General features: G+C 42.1%; 2 protein-coding genes and 1 long non-coding RNA gene across 10 annotated transcripts in view; 2 read left to right on the top strand and 1 right to left on the bottom strand.

Moving 5' to 3' along the window:
• Positions 1 to 15,368, bottom strand: part of WDPCP (WD repeat containing planar cell polarity effector) — a 149,999-nt gene extending 134,631 nt beyond the window's left edge. For 6 of the 8 annotated variants that reach the window (XM_063391595.1, XM_063391599.1, XM_063391593.1 and 3 more), the window contains exons 1-2: positions 15,063 to 15,192; positions 13,158 to 13,235 (exon numbers count right to left, since the gene is read on the bottom strand). The gene's annotated coding sequence lies outside the window, so the exon portion shown is untranslated. Of the gene's footprint in view, positions 1 to 13,157; positions 13,236 to 15,062; positions 15,193 to 15,250 lie in introns of those variants that run through there. The other 2 variants (XM_063391596.1, XM_063391594.1) reach the window with 1 other exon arrangement.
• On the top strand, positions 7,282 to 11,409 carry LOC134547531 (uncharacterized). The gene is made up of 3 exons (XR_010079512.1): positions 7,282 to 8,073; positions 8,620 to 8,800; positions 10,297 to 11,409. It is a non-coding gene; the product is annotated as an uncharacterized LOC134547531 (long non-coding RNA).
• Positions 15,369 to 15,624: 256 nt separating the features above from the next.
• MDH1 (malate dehydrogenase 1) lies at positions 15,625 to 25,903 on the top strand. The gene is made up of 9 exons (XM_063391608.1): positions 15,625 to 15,765; positions 20,421 to 20,519; positions 20,792 to 20,888; positions 21,827 to 22,002; positions 23,301 to 23,423; positions 23,543 to 23,719; positions 24,833 to 24,946; positions 25,139 to 25,228; positions 25,585 to 25,903. Exons 1-9 carry the CDS (start codon positions 15,763 to 15,765, stop codon positions 25,708 to 25,710), a joined length of 1,005 nt encoding a protein of 334 aa, XP_063247678.1. The 5' UTR covers positions 15,625 to 15,762; the 3' UTR covers positions 25,711 to 25,903.
• The last annotated feature ends 395 nt before the right edge of the window (positions 25,904 to 26,298 follow it).

Below are 26,298 nucleotides of genomic sequence, written 5' to 3'. Positions count from 1 at the left end.
GAGTGAAATGTCTTTAAAGCAGGCAGTACTATGTACATAACCAAAACTTACCCTAACAAAGCCTGCAATAGTCCAGGGGGAAAACATAACAAAACATATAATAAAGAAACTGGCAATGGTTCAATTAGTGTGAATGGCACCAGAATAATCTGCATTAATTCTCAGCACAACATATAACTTCACTATGTCTGTGTTTTCACACTCTTTGGTGGTTAAGACAGCGGCAATATATCGGGGTCAAGAATGCCTTCAGCTCTTTATCTGTCCTCCTACAGTTTTTAAAACAGCTTCTCCCAGCAAAGGCCTTCCCAGTTTTGGAGGAGAAAAAGTCATTATGGGAATCCTGGAAGTGCTGCAGAACATGAGGGGATAGCATACAAGTGACCAAATTTGCTAATGGGCTTGGAGTTACCTGATGAAATCGTTGCAAAGTGGAAGCATTTTGAAAGTTGCTTTTCTTTCACCTCAACATTAATTTAAAGTCTTCTTTTAAAACCTTCAAAAAGTATTCATTCCCATTCAAGCTGTGTATATGATTTGTGTCTAACAGGTGTGACAAAGCATGAAAAAGGGCTTAGGTTTAACTGCTGTGGATCCATTTAACATAAAGATCATAACCTGTCCTCATGGATTTTTAAATAAAACAGAGTTAAATTGATACCCCTGACATTTAGTATAACGGAATAACAACTATTTATGGTGTCCCTGTCAATTCTGCTGTAAAACTTTGGATGTGGCCACAGAAATGATAAATCTGCATTGTTATCTGGAAAAAAAAATGATTATAATGATTTTCTGCTATTACAAGCAATTGTCTTTAATTGCCTCATATATATTACTTAATTGTCTGAAAAGACAGGATGTCAGCATGAATAGCATTGGTTTGGCAGCCCCAAATTATAAACAGCCATTGAGATGGTGCATGTTCTCTCTATTCCTTTCCTTGAAAATATGAGATCTCACAGAAACTTCACTACCTCGGTATGTAATGAAACAAAAAACCTGAAATAATAAGGAACCGGACAACATCAAAAATTTCAAGTGGTGTGTTCAGATCTTTTAATTATTAATCAGTTTACAGTTTTTCCCTCTTTCTACCAACCCATTTCTCATGTGGCTCCAATTTATACCACGGGTAAATGGCAATGTGATGGAAACAGTGGTACTGAGCACACAGCCTAGCACTTGACAATTATTTTGGAGATGGACATACAAAGATGCCTTTTCAGCATCAGTCAATCACTGGTAAATAACCTGCTGTCATGAGGTTTCAAAACAAATTTAGAAAAACAAGAATTTTTTTTAATCATAGCAGTTGCCCATTATTATTATTATTTCTGTAACTATATTATATTTTGCATAAGTCTTTTTAGGAGTGATACAATATGAGGGTCTGTCTCACTTTTATCTGTGGGTTTCTTTTCCCAAAATCTTTATCTGAGTTAGGTTTTTTCAAATTAAAGTTGCTGCTGCTACAATTCTGTGTGATGCTTCCTTTTCATCTGTGTTCATGTTAAGGGAAGCAGCAATATTTTCACCATCATCATTATTCCTCTACTTTTAAACAGAAGACCAACAGCATAATCCACACTAATCCATGAACCAGATGACAATTATATATATGTTATAAAAGAGGCAGAATTTTAATTCTTCTGTTTCCTTTCCCTATTCAGCAAATACTGCAGTATTTCCTTTCATGATGATAACATTTCTTTGATCCCAGCAAAGAGATTTTTGAAACTTCATTGTTAGAAATACATGTAAAATAACTAACTTAAATGGCCTCAATTACAAAATTTGCTGCAGTTCATCCACAATGAGGGAGTTTTAAAATTCACAGCATGCCATCTTCTGAAAATCAAGCAGCAGCACTGCACAGGTAGGCCACTCCTGGAGCTTTATGCCAAGTCTGCACTCACATGTCCTTGAATTCAGAGTGACTAATAACCTCAGCAAGGTGCACATTTTAAAAGAACACTCATGCTGAAGTTGGCATTTATTCACTGGCATGATGGGTGGCACATTTTACAGGCTGCTTCTTAAGGAATATTCAGCCACCTGCCCATTGTGTGTCATTGCACTGGAGCTCAGCCACGCACTGAAGCTGAATGCGTTGCAGTTTTGGTAACTGGATTCACAAAACAAGGATGACAGGGGGAAATAAATTTATTCCGTCATTTACTAAATAAGGATACAATTTGATATATTACAAAGGAGACAGACAGAAGAAGACACTGAAGGAGTTTCCCAATATCACATACAGAAAAAATTCTACCCAGAAAACAAACCAAAACATGTCCAAGGGGGAAAAGTTGATAAAGATAAATATCATCACTGACAGATGCCAAAGAAGCTTCTCCAGCAAGATCTCTACAGAACATAAATATTTAATTTGCTCTTTGATGAAGAGTCAATTAATCAAGTTATTCTGCAACACTCCCAAGGAGTGAGGTCTGCTTATTACCTGAGTATGTATTCAAATGAAACTGCCACCATTGCCACTGTTTCATAGCTGTCCTGATTTCGTATTTTAACACAAGAACTGCACTGTTACAGGTTTTCCAGTACCAGTTTTCTTAGACTGAATTTCACAGGAAGACACCTCTGCCACAAGTTGAGGAGTAACAAAGTTAGCAGCACTCGTAAGAGGTAGGGGACTTTGCCAGCAGTGTTCCAGGAACATTCTGAGCTTTCACATAATGAGCTGCACCTCATTCGCTGACATTGCATCACTACGAATTTTGATTCAATTTCAACTTATTAATTACACTTACAAAGGAAATCTTCCAATACCAAAAAAAAAAAAAAAAAAAAAAAAAAAAGAAAAAAAAAAAGAAAGCCAACTGTATCCTGAGCTGTGTAAAAAGAAAGATGGCCAGCAGGTTGAGGAGGCGGACTGTCTTTCTCTACCCTGCTCTGGGTAAGACTCCACCTGCATTGCTGTATCCACCTTTTCTCTCCTAGTTTAGGGAAGCTAACACAAATCCCAAGATCTCTGAGCTCCTGAAGTAGCAAGGAGAGAAAGAGCTTTTGAAAGAAATGCAGGAATGGACTGTGCTCTCCTTCCCCATCAGTGGCCATGATCTCTGGAAAATGGGGTGTTCTCTGGGAAGGAAATTGGGACAGCACTGCAGCAGCTGAGGGATGAGTGGAAAAGGGGTGGGTACCACATGGATAAAGAGGAACTGCTGAGCTGCCTGAAGAAGCTGTGAATAATCCCTGAGCTGTTTGTGCCCTGGTCCGAGCAGAACTGAGCTCCCAGGAAACGGAGCCTCTCCCAGCCAACTGCGCATTTGCCACACTGAACATTTTCATAACTAATTCCTAACTTCTGCAAGGAGGGGTTTCATTCTGTAATAATGTAAAATATTGGCTGACAAATTCCACCTTCTCAACCTCTCTTTGCTTTTTTTAGAGATAAGTATTTACTGCTTTATCATGACTTAGTGTATGAGAGGTGACAGCAAGACTTTTCTCCTCCTGACTTTCTCTATCCAAAAAAAACCCCAAAAAGATTGTTTGTATCCTCTAGATAAAATCATGGAGGGGTTTTTATGTGCCTAGGAGAATGTGTGGAAATAATGGGCTCTACCTTAACTCTTTTTGTACTTCAAGCTGGATAACAGAGGGAAATCCTCACTCCAGCAGTTCCCAACAGCCTTGCCATGGAAAACCAGGCTGTTTTCTAGGACTGTTTTTATTTTCCAGAATTCCAGAATCAGTTTTAGGTTAAAAGGATGACTTGGCTGAGCGAGTATCATGAATTTTCACTAGTTTTTCAGTCTCTTCTCACTGAGTAACTAAATCCACAGCAAGCTGGTGACGGTTCTACATTTGATTTTCAAGTTCAGGTGTGAGACAAACTGTTAATGTTAATTAACATTAATAAGGGAAGATCCACCTCCTTGTCTTGGGAATTTAGGGATTTGGAGCAGAGCTATTCCTGGACTTTATGAATGTCTTTCTATCCCTGGGGTTTTTGGTGTGCTGTTAAAAAAATCTCTGGGAGCAGCTCTTGTGTGTCTCAATCTTGTTGCAGGTTGAAGTTTTCCTACAGAACCATGGTAATGAATAAACTCCTTGGGATTTCATTTTCCTTGGATATCCTTTTGCAGGACTAGATGGCAACACTGGAGCAATGCTTGGAAAAAATCAGCATTTTGGGCTTTCACACAACTTCCCAGCTGCCTTTGATTTTCCTGGGATGTCTGGTCCTTTAAATAAATTATCCTGAAGGTGCCCGGGAATTCTGGGGAGCCAGCACAGGAAGAGGGAAAGGGCTGTTTGCTAGGAAGGCAAATCTCACAAGAACAGGATGGTGCTTCATTTAATGAGGTGACTAAAGGTGAAGCATCCTTAGTGTAATTACTGGAACTACTGAAATCTTGGGAGGGAGAGTGACAAAGTTCAGGGCTTTAGAGAGTCCTTTCAAGATTTCACCCAAGTGCAGCTTTAGGGCAATGGCTGTGGAGGTGGTAAAATATGAACACTTTTACCCAAAATTGAGCTTCAATTTCCAGCTGTTTGCCAGCCTTGAGAGGGGCTGGGTGTCCTTGGATCCAATCCTGCCCCCGGATTGAATCACTGCTTTATGTCTAAGGGATTGTTCAGGTGTCAGAGAACCTGTGCACAAATCTGTCCCCAGGATGAAGGATGATAACCCAAATCACGCATATAAAAAGCAAGGAATGATTTATTTAAATTGATGCTGGTAATGATGAGTCTGAAATGACTTGAATCACAATTATTTACTACACAGTATAGTTACAGCTGCTGTAGAGTGCACCATGGAATCAATAATTTCAAAGCCAGTTTAATTATCAGCAAGTACAAATTGATGGGTTTAATTGGAGATCCTTTGGCCAAGCTGGTCATGAAGAGCAGGGGGAGCCCCATTTCCTCCATGCCTCACTGATGACACAGAGGATCCTGCTACAAATCTCCAGGGCTCAAGAAAAACCGCAAAACCAGATCATTCCACCAGCACCCTCATGAACAGTCCCGCTTGGAATGCAGTGCTGGGAGCACCTGTGTTCCAACACCTCTTTAAAGATCAGCTTGTGCTTGAGGTTTCCCATTGGTCTATTGAGTATCTTTGTTTATCTTCCACTAAAATTAGCCCCTAGGAAAATGAAAGGTGTAAAATAAAAAATAGTCACATATTTAAGGCAAGCAGGGCCAGCTTGGGATCTGGAAAAATGTTAGGTTTAAATAAACACTCCTTTAGAGAGTATGGACTATTTCAATAGCAAACGAGGAGAGAAGTTTCATATACACGTGGTCAGATCAAGTTCTCCAGCAGATTATTTGACTAATTAGATTATATTCACACTGGGGTTTAATTACCTGACAACCTCCCCTCTCTCCCATGGTATTCCCCACCTTCCCTGTCCTGGGCCAGTCGAGCCAGCACAGCCTTGGAAGTGAAAGTTTTACTTTTTGCAGCCAACCTGTTTAAAACACATCATAAACCCAAAGGTTTCCTTGTCACACCCCGACAATCAGCAAAACCAGGTGAGTTTTGAAACAAAATGAATTTTTATTCTTTGCAAACATTTGCAAGCCACAAGATTTGTCAGAAAAGTTGTCCCAAAAGGCAGAGAGAAGGAAGAGTTAAAGCAGAGGCTGGGCTACCCCTGGAGCAGTTCACAGAGCAATTAAAGGCGACAGAGAGAGGAACAAATGAACTGCAGCACATCCAAAAGGAGGTTGGTTAACACAACCACCTATTCTTGGGTTGAAAAACAAGCGCATCCATGTAAACAATAAGATCTGTTCCATGAGAACCCATAAAGGAAAAATGTAAACATGAACGTACACACGAATCACCTTCTGACCAAAAAGAAAGAAATAGTAAGAAAACTACCAGCACACGAGGTGTGTGAACACTGTATGAAGTAAGTGATGTGAATAAAAAATTGGCTTTTCCTGCATGAGGAAAATGGAGTCCCGCCTAACTTCTTATAGTATTTGATGAGCCGAGGCGATGGCAGGAGGGGACAGCCGAGCCTGCCGCGGAAAAGGAGGCTGGCCAAGCCGAGACGGGACCGGAGAGACGGAATCCACAAAGTCGGGAACGAAGAGCCCGCGGCCAAACGAAATTCAAGCGGCGAATCCACAAAGCAGCGAAAGGCTGCGGCTGCAGCCGGCCCGGGACGGCACAAAACGCACAGAGACAGGAACCGGGCGGGAACGCACGGGGATAGAAACAGAAACACACAGAGAAACAAACACAGAAACGGAGAAACAAACACTGAAACACACACAGAAACAAGCACAGCTCCCGGGAAGGCGCCGCCCCAGGGGGAGGGAGCACGGACCCAAAAATGCATTGCGGCCGCTGAGCCCGGGGAGACAGCGGAAGAGCCGCGGAGCGTGTGCGGGCTACAGTGCGCACCGGAGCCGCGGGGTAACGCCCGACTGAGCGGTCAAAAAGGGTAAAATCCGGGAAATCTCAGCTGGGAATTTCCGCGGACGGAAAAGCCGCTCTCGCTCTGAGCCGTGTGGGGACCGAAGAGAGGCCCGGAGACGGAACCGTGTGCGTGCGCCGCTGTGAAATGGCTCCGGCGGGACACAGCGTCCCCGGGCGGCGCGGCGGGGCCGCTCTCGCTCCGCGGCGGCTCGGCGCGGCTGAGTTTTACCCTCCAGAAAGCCCCGAGCCCCGGTGGGTTCGCAGCTCCATGCGGGGCACGCAGGCTCTGCAGACGGCTGGAAGCGGAGCACATTTCCTGCTCGCAGCTCCTCCCCAGAGCTGGCAGTTCCAATGCCGTTCCCTCACGGAGCCGGCAGTTCCAATGGCATTCCCTCATTCCCTCACAGAGCTGACAGTTCCAATGCCATTCCCTCATTCCCTCACGGAGCCGGCAGTTCCAATGCCATTCCCTCATTCCCTCACGGAGCTTACAGTTCCAAAGCCGTTCCCTCACGGAGCCAGCAATTCCCATGCCGTTCCCTCACGGAGCTGACAGTTCCAAGGCCATTCCCTCATTCCCTCTCATAGCTGACAGTTCCAATGCCATTCCCTCATTCCCTCCCGGAGCCGGCAGTTCCAGTGCCGTTCCCTCATTCCCTCCCATAGCTGACAGTTCCAATGCCATTCCCTCATTCCCTCCCGGAGCCGGCAGTTCCAGTGCCGTTCCCTCATTCCCTCCCATAGCTGACAGTTCCAATGCCATTCCTCATTCCCTCACGGAGATGACAGTTCCCATGCCGTTCCCTCACGGAGCTGACAGTTCCAATGCCGTTCCCTCATTCCCTCCCATAGCTGACAGTTCCAATGCCATTCCTCATTCCCTCACGGAGCTGACAGTTCCAATGCCATTCCCCCATTCCCTCCCGCTCTCTCTTTCCCGGGGCTCTGCTCCTGCATCGGCGGGAGGTGGCAGCCACAAACGCTGCGTGCCTTTCTAACCTTTCCTTTGTTTCTTTGCGGTGGTTTCCTCCCGTTTGCTACATGCGGCTTTAAGGGGTTTTTTTTTGTGTTGCCTTTCTCCCGCGGGTGTTGGGGCAGGCGGGCGTGCAGCAGCCCCGGGGCTGTGCCGGCTCCGCACGGTCCCACCGCTGCCCGGGCACTGCGGAGTCACGGATCTCATCCCTACGGAGGGAGCACAACAAACACGGCGGCGTTTGTGGCTCCCTTTCCCCGCAGCAGCTGCGGGATGGCAGCGGCCGGAGTTCTCTTTTTCTTTCCCCTCCCTCTCCTTTTTCCCTGCGGGCAGCGAAGCCCCTCTCCTCCCGCTCCTGACTCCCTCTGTCCAATGAAGCTTTACGCATTGAGTTTAAATGCCTTGGAAACGTATGGATATAGACTTTTTAAAGTTAATTTTGTTTTCTGACTGAATTCTAATTTTTTTTTCTTACCGTTTTGCGGTTGCTGGAGAGATAGCAAGCAGTAAATGCAGTGCCTTATTACCTGACGAAGATTTCAAGAGAGTCTGATTTCTTTAACAAGAATGTTAACAAATTTGCCAGATGAAATCACACGAAATAGAATCGCGAGAAGCTGCTCAGCTGTTCAGCACTCTGCCAAATTACACGTTATTATATTTTTTCAGTAATCCTGCACTCTAAAAGGTCTGACTAAATTTCTGTTTCTGTAAAATTTGCAGTTGCCATGGGTTTTTCTCATAACTAAATTACTTTTAAGTTAATATGTTTGTTGTAACTTTTATCCCTCCAGTACACCATCATGCTGTCATTTCTTACAGATTGTTCACTTTTTCATTTTCTGTGTTAATAACAGAATAAGCTGCATCTTGTTGTATCTATAACTTTTCAAGGTACTAATTTGCAGTTATGTTTAGGTAAGGTCTGAAAAGAGAAATCAAAATAAGTGTATGCAAGTAAAGATGGTAGCTAGAAGGCTACAAGAGGATGTATGTTCCTCACAAAAATGGGTATGGTAAGTCTTCAGGACAAAGTTTTGATTATGTTTTGGTTATAGAAGTAATGAGCAGAGAGTAAAGGGGATATTCACTTTGTGCAAGGAATATATTCCTTTTAGAAGGACAGCAGAAATCCAAAGCACAAAAACCAGCCTCCTAAAAGTAATGATTTTCTTCCTGTGCTAACACCTACTTTTCTTATTAACACTTATCTGCACTTCTTCTGTGTTTTTAGGGCTACCACGTGATGGGAATTTAGTGGAATTTGCCAGTCACTAAAAATCCAAGATCTGTCTCCAAAACCCATGACTGTTGGAGAAGAGCCCTATTCTATTTCTCTAAAGACCACAGATCTTATTTATCCAACAGAAACAGGGCACTTGTCCTTGCTCTGGCAACGCTGAAATACTTAGATGGTAAGAAATATATTCAAGCTAGTGATTTTATAAACCTTTCAGATACACCTTTATTCTTTCCCCAAATCTTGTAAGCTGAGGATTCACTTCCAAAACAGCTTTACTATCAAACACACAACATACAGGTTATAAAACCCCAAAGGTTTATAACCTTTATATACCATAGGTTTCAGCATTTTTAAGTGCAAATTCACTAATGGGTTTGCCTAATTACCCAGCCCGGAATTGTGTGTATATATTATTAAACCCCATTTTCAGTTTTCATTTTACCTGTTTCTTAAGAGTGTATTAGTTCTTCTATTTGGTGATTTATGTATTCACAAAGATACTCAAAAGTTTTGTCTTATTAAGAGAAAAATTGCATAGAATGAGAAAAACTTAGGAAACTTTGGGATCTTTTAACTTGTAAATTAGCAAAGAAAGCACTGAGATAAGTCTTTGGGAATATATTTGAAGTCTTAATGAAGGTATCAGATTACAAAACGCCATAGTGGGAGCATTATATGAGGAAGCTTTAAAGTTAGTTGCAGTGTGTTAAAAAAACAACACTCAAATAAATTATTTTTCACTGCAGTATGCCAAGTTTTTGGAGATAGAATTAAAATTGGGCTTTCATTTTAGACCAAGTAAAGCATAATACTGGACTATAATACTGCATATACCAGTGAGATCCAAATGCCCACGGTGTTGCAAGAGAACATTTTCCCTCAGGCATTTGAAATTTAATGCTTCTTTAATATTCTCTGTTGGATATTGTTAGAATGGAATTTCAAATATTTCCTGCAATTTGAGTTAAAGATTACTGAATAATGCTGAGCAGCAAAAAATTTTTGAAGCGTACATCTAAAGCTGGCATAGTAGCTTAATGTCCTGTTGTTTCTTGCTTTAGCAAAATTAATTTCTTCAGTCTTCAACCACGAATTCATGCACCACCTGGAGATTCAAACCCATAATTTAACTGTGGTTTATTTCTAGCTCCCTTGCCTAATACACACTGAGACCAGACCCTGTATGTCAGGCAACTATAAAAGGAAAAAGCCATTTCAGAGCAATACTTTATATTCTCCTGAATCAGACAGCAAGCAACTCGAAAAACAGTATCTGGCCCATTCTTGTAAATAAATGGGATTACAGGCCATGAAAAAAAGGCATATGACCTATTAAAAGTAAGTATTCTATTATATAGACAAGAGTAACACATTTCCAATAGGACTCAAAAGTTTCCAAAGGCTTTTGTCCAATTAAAGTCCAATTTTTTCACCATACCTGTGTTATTGCTTTACCATGGCTACTATTTACAGATAAGGGTAGCTGGCAAGTTGAGCAAAAAGGCATAATTGTGTCATTCTAAAAGGAAACTAGAAACACACCAACTGTAATCATGATTCCTGTTGTTTGATTACTTCATGGAGAAGCCTCCTCCATCCAAAGATGCGGCACCTTTCCATCATTTGTGTCATGATATAAACAGTCAATTTCCCATTTTTTTCCTACAGCCATTTTTCCCTTCTCATTCATATTGGGCACATGACTACCCTAAGTTCAAATTAATTCCACAACACCATCCCAGCCTGACAGGACAACTCTAAATGACTTCATGACAGGCCCTAAAGTTTCTAACATTTTCTTCCTGAGGACCTGAGGACCATTCTCATGGGTTCCAACACGACCCTCACCAACACTGAACGAAAGAAAACAACAGCAAAAATATCTATGCATGCCTGGTTTTGAGCAACAGGAAACTCCAAGTGATGCAGCACTGCTATGGACAATAAGAGTCCCCACAACTGGAATCAGGGGCCTCCAGTTTAACTCAGAGATGGGGTAGGTTAACCCTACAGTGTGCAACTGAATGAATACAGGCATGTGCAGAGAGTACTTGTGTTTATGTGAGCAGAATCAGTAAAGACAATTTCTTCTTTCTTTACTCAAGTATCAGTGGACACTGAATATGGTCAGTATTACAGGCATATATATTACTAAAGCCACCCATAGACTCTGCTGCTGCCTAAAAATCGGTTTGGAAAAGGTTTCCAAAAGCAGGCCAGATACCAAAATGAACCTTTTAAACAGAAGAAAAACCTCCATACAGGAAACAAAGTGTTTGGTTGCCTCTTGCACTTACCACTGATAAAATTCATGTTTGAAAGTTACATTTCACATATAAATAATGCCATTAAGATAAAAATTTATCAGCATTTTCCTTCCATAAAGAATTATATTTTATATAATCAACTTCAAAAAATCAACACTGTAAGACATCATTCTCCTTCCAATGGTATTTCTAGGGATATTTTCTTTGAAAGACTATTCAATTCTTGGGGGAAAAAAAGTGGAGAAAAATTTAGTCTGTATAGTGGCAGCGAATTAAGTTCCGCGAAAATACAGAAATAAGAATTTAAGAATTTAGTTCCACAAAAATACAGAAATAAATTCACATGGATGTTGTAAAACAAGCTGAAATATTTTAAGCAAACTATGTGACCTTAATTCATAGAAATAGGCCTAATGAGAAAAACTCTTCTAGTTATGCCAGAGATTTGGGAATGGAAGAGCATTCATCAGTCATTCTGACGAGGAAAGGATGGATAAAGGAAGCAGATGGATTCACTCATCTGCACTGAGCCTAGAAAACAGAAAGTCATCTTTATGGTTGCTAACTTCTTGTTCAAAATGTATAACTTGATTATCAGGTTATAATGAACAAATGCAAAAGAAAGTCATACGAGAGAAAAAGCAAACATTTATTTTCAGTAGGATCTGTTTCCCTTGACTAAATTGTTTCACTCGATTAAATGCTTACCTCATTCAAAAACTCACAAGGACATCAGCTTAATGTTTACATCTAGTGGGGGGAAAGAGTGCTGGTGTTCAGGCTGGGGTTTTTTAATGTTGCAATGAATTAACTTTAAGAGTACAAGGTTTGCTTTGGTAGAGCCTGAATTGTTACACAGGTCACCTCCTCTTAAGAACACCAACCTGCCTCTTCCCCTCCACACAGTGACATTAGAGAGTAGAAAACCCACACATTGCTGTCACAAAGTCTCTGTTCAACCAAGAGAAAGGCAGATTTGTGTTAAGGTAGAAGAATCCAGTACTGCTGCTTCCCATGCACCAGGAACACACCTATTCTGTTCCCCTTGCATAGTTCAGAGATCAACTTTGCTGAATTTACAGCCAGTGTGCCAAAGTCTTTGTGCCCTGTATGCGTGCCCATTGTGGTTGGTTGGCTTTGTTTTTAAACAGGGATTCTCTGTATCCCTGTAACAACTGTGAGAAGAGAAGCCTCCAGAAGTGGTGCTCGGGTGGTGGCTGAGGACAGGGTCCCTCAGCTCTGGGGGTGCCACTATGAAGCCACCGTGCCACCACCCCTCTGGCCAGTGATGGAGCCCTGAACTCCTCTGGGCACCAGAGCACCCACCTCAGATCTTCCCTCCTTAGGGAAAACAAATAAAAAAGAACTCTGTTCACACTTTTTATTAATTTTTGGCTCATGGATAGTTCATAAAGATTACTAATACGTATTACATGCAAGCTGTAGATTATTTGTGTCTCCTCATAGGCAGCAGGCACGTGAGTACAGGATGTGTTACTGCATCCTAGCTACCTATTAAAAGCATGCTGAAGGTTGCAGAAATCAATTAATGATTACCCAACTTTAATTAACAAACCAACTAAGCTGTTAAGAAATTAAAAATAAGCGATAAAAAATTAAACCACTTCCATAGAAGGTAAAATTTCTCCTTTCACCACAGCAAAAAGAAAATTGGGATTATAATTTATAAATGGAATTTACAGATCAGTTTCTTCATGACATTTAATGTCCATGCAGTATTACATGACTGAAGTTTAGAAATGAACAGTGAAAGATTATGTTCGGGACATTAGCAGTAGGAATAAAAAAAATCCCAATCCTGTATTAATTTTTTAAACTACAACTTTAATAGTTCTTGCTCATATCTATATATTTTTAAAAATCTATTATAGATTTCTCGCATACTTTATATAGTAACTTTTGATCCTCTTAATTCTATTTCAGTTTTTTTTTGTAATGTTTTACCTTATTTCTGAAAAATCTCTTACTATTATTCCCTTGGACCAGAATGCAGAAGATATTTACAAACCATTTCAATTCTTGCATTTCTAGGTTTGAACCTGGCCATTGCATAGTTAATTTTTCTTACACAGCCTTGTGCATGTTAATGTTAATTATATCACACAGACTTAGCTACAAGAGACATGACTTGGTAACAACTGTAAGCAAATGCATAAGATTAAAAAACCCCTGTATTAGACATAGAGAGGATGATAAAAAGAAAACTTCACAAATTATTGAAAATTAAGTGTAAACACTTACCTAAAAATATTCGTTTCTATAGATGGCAATGAAGTAAAAGAAAATCCCATCCAAAATACACTTAAAGAACACAGCCAGCTGTTAACAGAGAATAATTAATTTTAAAATATTAAAAAAAAAATTCTGGCAGGCTACCATTCAAAACTACTAGTTGCCTTGAAAAATAATACTTAATCGCCAGGAAATGGAGATTAAAACATCTTAACACTTCAGTGTGTTGTTTAATTACCGATTTCCATGTTATTCAGTATCTTTTGAGTAAAAAAATTGCAAAGTGTATTTGAAGAGTTAGCCGAGAGCCCAATCCACATGCACACTAAATTTCCACTACTTTATTTGCACGTAATGTTTCCATTTATGCAGCTTCTTGGCTTACAGTGCTACGCAAAAGATTCACACTAATGAACCATTGGGGAACATCAAAGAGTATTTTTAAACATTACATTTAAATTTTGCTTGGAGAACATTAAAGCTTAGTAAGTAGAACCAAACTTTAAGAAGGAAATACTAGAACTGTTAAGTTTTGCTGACTTTCAAAATTACACCACATTCATAAAAGGCAACATTTTACAGTATCTTTAGTGAAATCAGCACAGATGACAGCTGAGTCCATCCTGGACAAATTCTACTGGGATTGAAAATAAACTGACAAACATACTCCTGACAAACAAAAGCATTTACACATGGCTTTGCATGAAAACAAATCGCTTTCAACACAAAGTAACAAGATTTGTTGTTATCTCCAACAGCAAATAATTCCAGGAGCTTGGGCAAAAAAGGACAAAAATAAGAAGAGTCTTACCTACAGAAGAAAGTTTGAAAGTTTCAAGTTCAGCTCTTTAGTGGAATACATTAAATCAATACAATCTGCTGTGCTGACACAGACAAATCAGTTTACAGCCCGCTAACATTGATTTAGCTGAAAATTGACAAGAAATCAATTTACACTGAACCAATTACGGTCAGTGGGAATTGCCTTATGTGGGTCCACATCAGGTTTTGTGTATATTGAAATCTTAAACAGTGTTAATTAAGTCTGTACAAAGTCCGGGTGCAGAAAAGGTTAAGAGTCACCAGGGTAAAGCATCTCAGGACCACACTCCGGAAAACTCTGTGTTTTGTTAAACAAGTTTTCCTTCCCTTCACAGCCAGCCAGCCCTCAGCTCTGCCTGCAGCTATTTGGCTTTCGAACTCGTCCGTAGAAGGGAACTCGGGTACAGTCTTCATCACTATTAAAATCGTACGGTTATTAACCGATATAAATAAATCGGTATAGCTCGACAATTGAAATAAACCCGGTAGACACTGCAGTATGAGCACGACTGGCAGCAAGACTCGCTAAAACGAGAACATTGTACATCACAAGCATCAATATTTACATTTTACACCCTCCGCCCTAAAGGAGTAACTTCCCTTTTCTGGCGCAGGACCGAAGAATTGCCTCAGTATACATGCTCCTTAGATTGTTTTTTAAAGGTAATATTACCTCCTATAAGGACTAGAGTGAGATTTAAAACTAATCCTGCAGGAAAATACCGGCACAAGTGAGACCTTCACTAAACACTTAACAGGGAATCCTGTCAGGATCTGAGGGAAAAGAATAATTAACTGTGCTATCCAAGACCTTCTTTTACACCCTAAAAACACAGTTTCTGAAGCTCTATTCTGTTGATGTATTTATGCCAGTACCAGCCTCCCTAACAGCCAGACCAAAGGAATTTACTTCACTCAACAATTCGAAATACAAGTAAACGAGCAGCTTTATTTTAGTACAAGTGATCGCTACTTTAGCCACGCAGTTTTACCAGCGGAATAGCAAAGGCAGGCTCTCAGCTTTCCCTGAAAATAAAAAGGAAAGGACCAAAGAACAGCATGGCAGGATTTCATGAAGCGTGGAGCACCCACCCCAGGGCAAGGCGCTGCAGATCGGGACGCGCCGGCAGCGCCCCAGAGGAGGGAAACGCGAGGGGAACGCTCTGCCCGGCCCAGGCTCACGGCTCCGGGGGCGGGCGGCTCCGGGATGCCCCGGGGTCTGCCGGGCAGGGCAGGGCAGGGCAGGGCAGGGCAGGGCCCGGCCGCGCACTCGCACCCACCGAGCGCTCCGAGTTCGCGGCGCGGCAGCGGCGCCGCCGCCACCGGGGCCTGTCCCGCGCGTCACCGCAGCAACCGCGCGCGCCGTCCCCACCGCGCATGCGCCGCCGCAGCCACCGCCCCCCGCCCCGCCCTCAGAGGGGCTCGCGCGTGCCGCAGCCCCCAGCCCTCCCAACCGCGCGCATGCGCAGCGCAGGGAGCCGCGCGTGGCCCCCTCACGGCCCAACCCGTCGGGCGCCGCTCTGCTCTTCAGCGAATGGGGTGAGGGGGGAGTGGCAACCGCCAATGGCGGGCGGGGGCGTGGCACGCCACCCCCGAAGCACGCTGGGAGTTGTAGTTCTGTCCGGCAGGGGAGCCGCCCGGGCCGGTAGCGACCACGACTACAGCCCCCAGGCGGCCGCGCGCGGCCGCGCCTCCCCGCCCCGCCACGGTACCGCGGCGCAGCGCTGGAACGGCCGCAGTCGAGCCGCAGAGGTGACCTCGAGCAGCAGGCGCAGTCTCCGCTCCCGCAGACATGGTCGGTACCGGGCCCGCGGCGGTACCGCGCCCCTCGGGTGCGATTCCTTCGGCTCGGGGCAGGGAGCTCCGGCAGGCGGAGGAGACCCCGAAATGGCGTCGCCCTCCCCGCCTGGCCGCGCTGCTGCCGGCAGAGCCCGGGGAGTGAGCGGCAGGGGTGACCCGGAGGTGGTCGTGGCACGCAGAGGAGCCGGGCCTGGCGCCTCCTCAGGGCTCACGGCAGCCCCCGCGGAGCCGCGCCGGGGTGACCTTCCAGGCGGGGACGCGGGGTCGGTGCCGGCCTGGCGCGGCTCTGCCTCCCCCGTGCCCAGGGCCGTGCGGAGGAGGGCGGGATGTGCCCCCTTCGGAGGGCAGCGAGCCTGCCCGCCCTGGGGCTGGCGCTCCGGAGCCGCAATCGCGCCTTTTCCCGGCGCCGCGGCCGCCGGCGCTGCCTCCGGGAGATGGGGGCTGTCAGCGCCTTCGTTCGGGAGCCGTGAAAGGTGTTGGTGCGGTTCTGTGTTAGCTCAAGGGAAAGTGCTTGTGAAATGTCTTTATTGGTTTATCCCTGCTTGCTGTCGGAAATCCAGCTGTTTGTTCAGACTCTGTAGATTGTCAAGGAGTCCTTCTGGTTCTGCCCTGAGGTTACAGAGGTGAACTGCAGTGCTTTGCTTTTTGCAGCGTGTGTACATAGATAATCAAACCTGCAGAGACCTTGCTTTCCTTTCTAGGCATGAAAATACCGTTATTCAAACCTGCACTTTCAGTATTTTGCTATAGAAAGGATGCCTGCATATCAGAAATGCAGCTTATTTCAGCTGTACCCTAAAAAAATATCAAAATCTGTAAACTTTTGCACTCTTTCTATTTAAAATGTGGATTTGCAGGAGTGGCAACCTGACAGCAGGTTCTAGTTCATATTTGAACTCTCAAAGTGTTGGCTGACATGCATGGGGCTGGTCTCACAGAGAACTGCTGGTTATAACTTTGATGTCCAGACTTTTCAGAATGTCACTGTTCTTATCTTGCCTTTGCTGTTCAGGTTGTGCATGTGGTCTGGAGCAGAGGCTTTAAACTGCTGAAATAAAATCATCTGTCAGTGCAGCCACCATTAGCTCAATGAAATGGAAAAAGTTTTAAAGGGCACCTGTAAAGGTTGTTTCTTGATGAAGGAATGCCTTTGGAATTGCTTTGCCCTCTGAACCACAGCCGTGGTGGTGTTCTTCAAGTGCATTGCTGACACTTTCTACGACATTTCCAAACGTGTTTATTGTCAGCACATCTCTGCTTTAAAGAAGGGAGAGCAAAGGGAAAGTTCCTTAGGCAGCCTCTAGACCTTGGAAGATAATTCATTTTAATGATTAAATAAGTCTTGTAAAGCAAGGTGGGAGAGCTTAGTTGCCTGTAATATTCAGGCATAATGTTAAGCTGATGGTATTTTATGGACGAGCTTATCAGCAATAATCTTTATAGAGGTCTCTCATAACTGCAATTAGCAATGCAAAGTCTATCACTTGTGTAGTCAGGATGTCCCTGTCACAACGTTTGATAGGTTGTGAGTTATCTTTACCTTTGTAACCTCCTGAATCAGTTTTGCAGTTTTGCAGTGCAGTGCTGTTTGCAGTTGTGGCACTGATGGTTTGGGTGTGCTGATACCAGCTGCAGTCACAGACAGGGCTGAGGCACTGGGTTCTTAAACCAAAGTGTGGGGAGGGCATTAAGACCTCAACTTCCTCACTTGATATTTGGGGGCTTTGCTTTTATCTGTGATAGTTTAGAAGGGAGAAAGATCCTACACTTGCTGGATTAGATGAAGCAGGGTACCTGGGGATGCAGTGTTGAGTTGCTGGGATTTTTTTTCCTCATCCTTTTTTTGTCATTACTTTTGCTACTCTTGTATTTTCCTAAAGCTTTTTTAACTGTACATCGATTGAACGTGGAGTGGGAAGGCTTTGGAACAAAATAATTCAGCTTAGTTGTTGCTTAATTTGTCCTCTAGTTCCTGTATACCTGAGAGTGAGTAAAGGTCACCCCTGCAGTTACCACAGCATGAAAGCCCTGCAGGAGCCAAGTCACGGGTTAAAGCGCCTGGACGTGAATGTCTGCAACCTACAACTTCTAAGGGGGAGCCTCTCATTTCTCTAAAATAGCCTCAGACACTCAGTGAGACCAATTCCAATAGGAGATGTAAGGGTTTTTGGTGAGAGTTATCCACATTTTGTAAGAAGCACAACGTTTTTGGTTTGTTAATCCAGCTTCTGGGTTTAAGAGAGAGCATGAAAGTTTCTTTGATGCTAAATGCTCACAATTGGTGAGGGGTAAAAGGGTCTGGGGAATGCACTGAATCCCATGTACTGAAGGTTTGGAAAGGAAAAACAAGTAGGCAACGCTCCTCACCTTATTTTAGCTTATGTGTTTTCTTCCTCCAGTCCTAAATGGGGGACAACAGGAAAGATGGTAGTAAGCCAATGTAATTGTGTTGAGAAGGTGGAGCTGAGTCATGACTAAAGGGTTATTTTAGAGGCTAAATGCTAAATTTGTCTCAGTAAAAAAATAACAAATAGTCTTGTTTCTTACCTTTTTATCTCCTGCTCCTTCCCTCTCCTGTTGTTATGCTGAATACTCACGATAGTGCTAGTGGATAGGTTGGCATTTTTTATGTTTCAATCAGATTGGCTTATAAAGTTTGTAGAATCAAAAAAAATCTCTTTTCCTTTCCCCCTTTTGTGACACTACTTTAGAAGAAAGAGCCTTAAAATCTTTCTTCTGTTCACTGAAAATTCAGAAATTAATTCACAATTGATTTTAGATATCCTATAATATAAAGAAAACATGTTTTTCTGCTACCTGTGTGAATTCTGGAATAGCTTAGCAAGGATCACTTTTTATATGATGGGGATTTTGCCAGGCCAAGGTTTTGCAACACTGTAACTTTGCAGTACTTATTTTACTAACTAGTGTGGTTAGCTGCCTTAAAACAGTGTTCATTGTTCCATTTATATAAATAAAATAGAGATTCTTCTTAGAAACATGCTGAGAAGTTGTCTTTGAAATTTGATATGCATCTTAATCTGTGCTGCCCATCATCATTCAGAAGTTATGGTACATTTCCCTGCTCAAGAATAGAGTACCAGGACTAGTTTTGAGATTTAAACCAGCAAGAGTTGATTGTCTGCTCTCCTTCCCCTCATAGTGGAGTTTTGGTGAAGTTAGAGGGATGTGACTCTTGGTAGGACAAGTTCAAAACAGAATAATGCACTTCAACACCATGTAACGGGTAATTGGGTAAGGAGATATTTAAAGAATCATTCCCATAATGAGGGCCAGGTCTAAATCTGCAAGTTCAGTAGTTTAGCTTCATCATTTATGCTCTGATTTTATGTAGTGTGTGACAAAATGGGATAGGTGGCCTGATTTTTTAAATTATCTAACACCAGTGTGATGCAACTGTGCTTGTCTGGTCACTTCTGCAGAGAGAATACACTGGAAGCCCCACATGGCTTTCCTATAAATATCAGTGACAGGAATGCTGCTTGGAAAGGATCTGTAGAGGTCACAGAGCCTGCCCTCTGTCTTGCTCCACGTCTGGAAGTTGCCCAGTCCAGCCTGACTTTTGCCACTGATAGATCATGCCATAGGTGTTTTGGTCTTGAAAACTGCCAGGGGTGAAGGTTATACCTTGGATGTTTCCAGGGGTGGGGCAGCCACCACTTATCTGGACAATCTGTGCCAGTGTTTCACCATCCTTATTGTAAAGTATTTGTTTCTTATCTAAGTCTGTGCTCTTTTAGTTTAAAACTATTGTCCCTTGTTATTTCATAACAGGCCCTACTAATAAGTTTGTCCTAATCTTTTTTGTAAGTCCCTTTGAGAATTGAAAAGCCAACTTGGTACCTTCTCATCTCCAGGCTGAACAACCCAAACTCTTGGAGCCTTTAATTTTAAATATTGAATAACCTCTGGATTTCTCCCAGTCCTGCTTAACAAAGTGGCGTTTTGCTAAAGGGCAGGCCATTTTCCCCCTCTTATTTGCACTATAGTGACATTTTGGCAGTCTTCTCCCAGTCTTTTGGAGTTTTGGGTCAGTCTGACAATAGACAGTTGTATTATGGATACTAGTGTCTGTATTTGTTCATAATGTAGCTTTTGTCTGTGGATTAGTTAAATTTGCTGCCCAACAGTTTAGTGGGGCAGTAGTTTTTAAGTCCATTAGGTTCTTTGCTTTCTGGCATTCAATAAGTCTTTGGTTTCAAATAAGCTTTCAAAATGCATAATGGGAGCAGCCCTTAAAATGGAAAGAATCTGAAAACCAGTCAAGTGTCACAGCTCGTAGAAATTCTGTAGTAAATTTGAAGTATGAATGGGTAGGGTGTGTGTTCTGTTGTCTTGTGTTAACAAGGCAGTGTTGCAACATTTTTCAAATACATCATTATTGCTGGCATTTTGCACATTTTCCAGGAGCAATTCCTAAGGATCTTTTTGCAGTTGTGGTCTGTTTCTGTAAAAGCAAGCAGAGAAATTGCTGGTGGTTCTAGCCGAAGCAGAAGCGTGATCCCAGGGGCTGATCCGCCTTTAGGCACACGCTTTCATCCAGGCTAAATAATCCCAACTTTATTACTGTGGTAACTTAATTTTTCCATGGTGTGGAGCTGTGGGTAAGGCTGTGTCGTTTCCTTGCAGGCTGAGCCTGTCAGAGTGCTGGTGACTGGAGCTGCTGGGCAGATTGCTTACTCCCTCCTCTACAGCATTGCCAAGGGCGATGTCTTCGGCAAAGACCAGGTAACTCTGACACTGAGCTGCACAGGCAGGAGAGAGTGCCTGAGACTGGGTTCCTCATAGACACTCGGAATGCTGTACCAATATGCGAGCGATTTCTTCTTTAAGTGGGGAAAATGGGAGTTCTGCTCTGTTGTGCAAGCTGTCAGTTGTTGGTTGTGCTGAAGTTATTTGTTTTCTGCAGATCTTGCACGAGGTAACAGCTGAGTACAAGACAAATTCATTTTCAAAACAGGCTGTGCCCAGCTTGCACTAAACCTTTTCTTTCTTTCCAGCCTCTTATCCTTGTGCTGCTGGACATCACTCCCATGATGACGGTACTGGAAGGTGTGGTGATGGAGCTGCAGGACTGTGCTCTGCCGCTGCTCAGAGGTGGCCAAAACAATTTTCTCTCATACCTACAAGATGCTGCAGTACGATTCTTGCATTTACAAGTCCCTGTAGCTGGCAGGAAGTTGTACAGAAGAAAATCTTAGATGATCCTTCCTTGGTTTTGTATTTTGTGGAATATAATCAATTTAACTTAGCCTGTAAGCTAGGAAGAATGGCATCAAATACGTTTTCTGAACAGAACTGGCAGTGCAGATACCTGGGTTTCTGTCTTCCAATCCTGGGCTTTCAGCCTGGACAAGAAATTGTCAGATACTTGTGCATATGTGCATTGTATCTGGCCCAGCCCTGAAATATATATAATATATCATTGCTATGTTATGTATATATTTATTGCTAAATTAAAAAAATAATAATTTAGTCTTAAAAATATCTTCTGTATAGAGACACAAAATAAAAAATCACTCCTCAAGCTGTGTAAAGAAGCTGAGTTGTGGTAGTTTAAGCATGCAGAAGAAAGGGAGCAAGTAGATGTTAATGTAATTACTATAACACGTGGCAAAAAACCCCATGTAGGTACCAGCTCTCCTACAAATCAAACCTTCTCTGCTTGGAATTGTCAAAGGGGCAGCAAAACTTCACCTGTGTTGGTTCTTGCCACTGAAATTTTATTGTAAAAGTGGAGAAAAACATATGTACTTATACAAGCATTTTTAGAGGCAAATGAAATGTATGTTTTTACATGGATTTCTCCTGTGTTTTCCACTTTAGACAGATATTTATATATAAAACCCATTTACTGGCAAGGATTTAATCTGTGGAAGTAGGGCCAAATGACTGTACTTGTGTTTTTGGAAGGGGAAGGTTGTGGTATTGTCAGATTAGATTATATACTATTTATGCACAAAATAATATCCCTGCTAGCACTATGCCATGAGTATTTATCTTACTGAATTCTTTTCCTCCTTTCCTTTTTTTAGAGGTCATTCCAACTGACAAGGAGGAAGTTGCATTCAAAGATCTTGACATAGCAATTCTGGTTGGCTCCATGCCAAGGAGAGAGGGCATGGAGAGGAAGGATTTGCTCAAAGCAAATGTGAAAATTTTCAAGTCTCAGGGTGCAGCCTTGGACAAGTATGCCAAAAAGACTGTCAAGGTGAATATAGGAACTGAATTTAAAACATTCATTTTCTGTTATTTAGAGATCTAGATGCACAAGCAGGAGCCTGTTCAGTGTGGGCATTCCTTTCCTTATGCTCTGGAGAACAGACCACAGTCAAGGGTAGATAAGAAACAGAATGTTAAATAGGTGGATGATTTAGTCATTAATTTGGTGAAAAAGGTGAGTCTTACATTGTATTGCTGTATTCTACACATGCTCTGAACTGGTTACCACCAATTTGAAAAGCAACCCCATATAACTGTATTTTAAAAATAAGCAGTCTTTTGCTCGTTATCACTCTTCTCTGGGAGAACTGAATTAACTACATGCAGCTGCCTACTTCATATCCATCTGTGTCCTTTAGTATAATGACCCTTAACTTCACTATCAGTGTGGAATTACAGTTGCACAAAAATCAGCTTTATCTAGGTGGTTTGCATCTTATTCTTTGGAGCATTAGAAGATTTTAATTGTTCTCTCTCAGATTCCTTCAGCACAGTTAATGGGATCATGTGGCTGCTCTCCCACTGCTCTTAATCTCAGACCCAGACTCTGACTGTGCTTTGTAGCTGACTTTTTAATGCCTGCTGATGAACTTCCTACTGCTTCTAAAGATGTGTTTGCTTCTTTATCCAGATGGAATAAAAACTATCAACATAACTATTGCAGAGTAGTGGAAAAAAATACTGAACTAACTTTCAAAAGGGGAAACACAAAGGGAGGTTTGCAGATCAGCTTGTGTGATTTAGAGTGTATAGAATTTGACATAAGTCATTTGAGGCACAAATGAAGGATGAATAAAAATCGGTTTTGCATAGTAATAAATTGATCTAAGTTGAGGCAGTATTCTACTTCTAACTGCCTATGAACATTGAGATAAGTATCTGTTCTGGCTTTCTTAATTATAAAGCAATTATATAAAGCAGTGGCAGCCAGTCCAGAAAGCATTTAAAAGTGGTTGGTTAAAAGTGTGCACGTGTCTGTCTTTCCCTGTCTCTGGTGGCATGAGGTTTGAAGCCAGGCTCTAGGTCTCCCTAGAAGTCTTGTTCCCTTTCACATTGGATATCGAGTTAAAGAAAATACCTACCTGGAAAATAATTTTATGTGCAGTTATAGAAGATTGGGTGACTACAAATGACACACATAAAAAAAATCTTTAAAACACACTTAGAAAACAAAACCAGGAGATTAGAAAACTTAACTTTTAGATAGCTTCTTTGAAGGCCAAGCAATGTATTTCACTGGAGGGAGGTGTTTTGCACCTACTTCATCTTTCCTTTTTTCCTTTTTAGGTTGTGGTTGTTGGGAATCCAGCCAATACCAACTGCCTGATTGCATCAAAGTCAGCCCCATCCATACCAAAGGAAAACTTCAGCTGCTTAACTCGTTTGGATCACAACAGAGCCAAGTCTCAGGTAAAAAGGGCCCGTTCTGTTCTCTCTGCTAAATACAAACAGAGCAAAAAAGCTGTCAAAAAAGCCTGTGAATTGAGAAGCTGAAGTCAATGCAATGGACATTTTTAATTTCCAATTAGATTGCTCTGAAACTTGGTGTGACTGCTAATGATGTGAAGAATGTCATCATCTGGGGCAACCACTCTTCCACTCAATATCCTGATGTTAACCATGCAAAGGTAAATGTGAAAGGAAAAGAAGTTGGAGTCTATGAAGCTATAAAAGATGACAGCTGGCTGAAGGGAGACTTTATCCTGGTAAGATACTTATTTCTTTTTTTTTTAATGATCACTCTGTGCTTGTGCTTTGTCCCAACCGCATCTGAAATTGTAAACAATGTAACTGATGTAGTGAAGAGCTCTTTTCTCTCAGTAGAATAAGCCATCTTCAGATACCTTGTGCTATCAGTTACTTGCTCTTGGAAAATTCAAGGCAGGAAGGTCCGTGTAACTTCCACTAGAAAAATCCAACTGGAATGCTAAAATGATTCAAAGAGTTTTGATCACAGCTCAGGTGGAACTTGTGTGACACAGAAGCACCTCTGCCATTTCACTGCTGTGACTTTTTGGGGCAGATTTGTAGATGAAGTGGGATGATGAATTTGCTGCTCCCCACCCACCAGAAACGGCCAGCAGCTCTTTCCTTGCTCATGAGTGTGCACACACACACACAGAGTTTCCAATTCTAAATATGTGGCATCACCAGCACCATTTTTGAAAAGGAATCTGAAAAATTTAGAAAATGCCTGCAAATGTCTTAATGTAGGGTAGCAATAAATAATAATGTAGGTTAGTAAAACAAAATGATGGTATTATTTGATCAAGAGCCCAGGCTACCTAAGTAGAATATGAAGGGAAATAGGTTACTGAAGTCCTAGATGAATAAAGCTTACCAAAACTATTAACTTGAGTATGTTGAGGTAGATTCAGCTGTCTTCAGGAATTAAATTAATTGTATGCATTAAGTATTGTAGGCCTGAGACCAGCAAGCATTTAACATTGGTGTTCAGCAGAAGACTTTAATTGACAGTGTGTTGCTGAGACATCTGTTACTGTTGACATGCACAAAGTCTCCTGGTGGGAAAAGCTTGAGACATCTGGTTGGTAGCAGAGAAGTCAGCTAGCTGTAAAGCTAAGGAATGAGCCTCTGAAACATTCTGTTACATTTGTGTTGGCAAAACTCTTCTAGGTTGTATTTCTGGATTGTGTGCCGTGTTTGTTTAGTGAAAGAACTGTATCTTCACTGATAAAATTAAATAACTGCAGACGACAGTTTTCTTGATGGTGTTTACTAACAGCATGTGTAGACCAAGCCATGATTTTGCTGCTTTACAATTTAGTTATGGTTGGTGGTTTTTTTCTTAATTGCAGACTGTTCAGCAACGTGGAGCAGCTGTTATTAAGGCCAGGAAGCTGTCCAGTGCTATGTCAGCTGCCAAAGCTATCTGTGATCATGTGAGGGACATCTGGTTTGGCACTCCAGCGGTAAGATGTGGCTATTGCATGCTTGTTTGCCTAATGCTTTGATTCTGTGCCCACCTCACTGACCTCAAGTGTGTTCAGAGGAATCTGCCCTTTTCTGGAATAAGTTATGTCAAAGAATATCGAAAATTGTGAAAATTTTGCCTGCTTCTAGCAGTGAAAAATGTATTTTATCTCTGACTTTTCTGGTTTCAGGGGGAGTTTGTTTCGATGGGAGTCATTTCTGATGGCAATTCTTACGGTGTTCCTGAAGACTTGCTATATTCATTCCCTGTTGTGATCAAGGTAACCAGGCTGGATTTAAATCCATATATCTTCTGCAACACCTATTAAAATGTCATGTGAGCTGGTTAACAGCAGTGTGGGACTGCAGTTGGTGGGATGTGGGGGTTTAGCAGTCTTTCATAGAGAGGACTCCTATTAACCCAGTTAAATTAACTTGATCATCATCTAAGTGCTGATAAATAAGTACAATCTGACGTGACTAACTGGTGCTGGTTGCATTCTTTATCTGAAATCAAATTAACTGCTGCCTGGTGTGAGCCATTGGCTTTGTTCTTATGCCACAAAATTTCTTTCATGCAGACTGAGTGAAGCCTGTTCTTACATGAAGGGCTTTTTATTTGTCTGTTTTCAATCAGGACAAGACCTGGAAGTTTGTTGAGGGTCTTCCTATTAATGATTTTTCCCGTGAGAAGATGGATCTTACTGCTAAGGAATTAGCTGAAGAGAAGGAGACTGCTGTGGAATTCCTCTCCAGTGCATGACTAGGTCAGGAGGAAATACAAAATCATTTAAGAGTGGAAGAATCGAAAAGCCGTCTGTAGGTCTGCTACCAAACACCACTACTGTATCCAAGTCAGATGTCTGTGGCCATTGTGCATTTTAAAGTTCATATGCTTACTGGTACTGTCGTGCCTCTTGAGTTATTAGCAAAATATTATTAAAGAAGTAAAACTAGTTTGTTGACCAAACTTTTTGTCTGTTCAATACTAGTTGCTTTCTGTGTATGGTACAGGATAATTGTTTGCCTTGGCTACTAACGCACAATCTGAGTTTTGATTAGAATTTGGCACTGCTGGAGCACGCCCTAGTCCGTGATCACTGCAGCATCCTCTGTCTCAACTGAAAATAAAATTAGAACGCCAGTAACTCTCCTTGAACCGGTAGTTCAGTGACCTGAGTCTGGCACTGGACAGACTTCAAGTAAACACAGTTCACTCTGGTTATGCTTACAGTGTTTGTCAATAGAAATATTAAAAGTTGTCCAATCAGATACTGGCTAAGAGTAGTCTGTTGCACCTCATTTGCATGTTTTAGTTATGTAACTAACACCGTTTGATAGTACAAGATAA

The sequence above is a fragment of the Prinia subflava genome, chromosome 2 (assembly GCF_021018805.1).
Source record: "Prinia subflava isolate CZ2003 ecotype Zambia chromosome 2, Cam_Psub_1.2, whole genome shotgun sequence".
NCBI classification, from domain to species: Eukaryota; Metazoa; Chordata; class Aves; order Passeriformes; family Cisticolidae; genus Prinia; species Prinia subflava.
The sequence above is the reverse complement of the archived record's forward strand: the minus strand, read 5'-3'. Positions and strand labels throughout refer to the sequence as shown.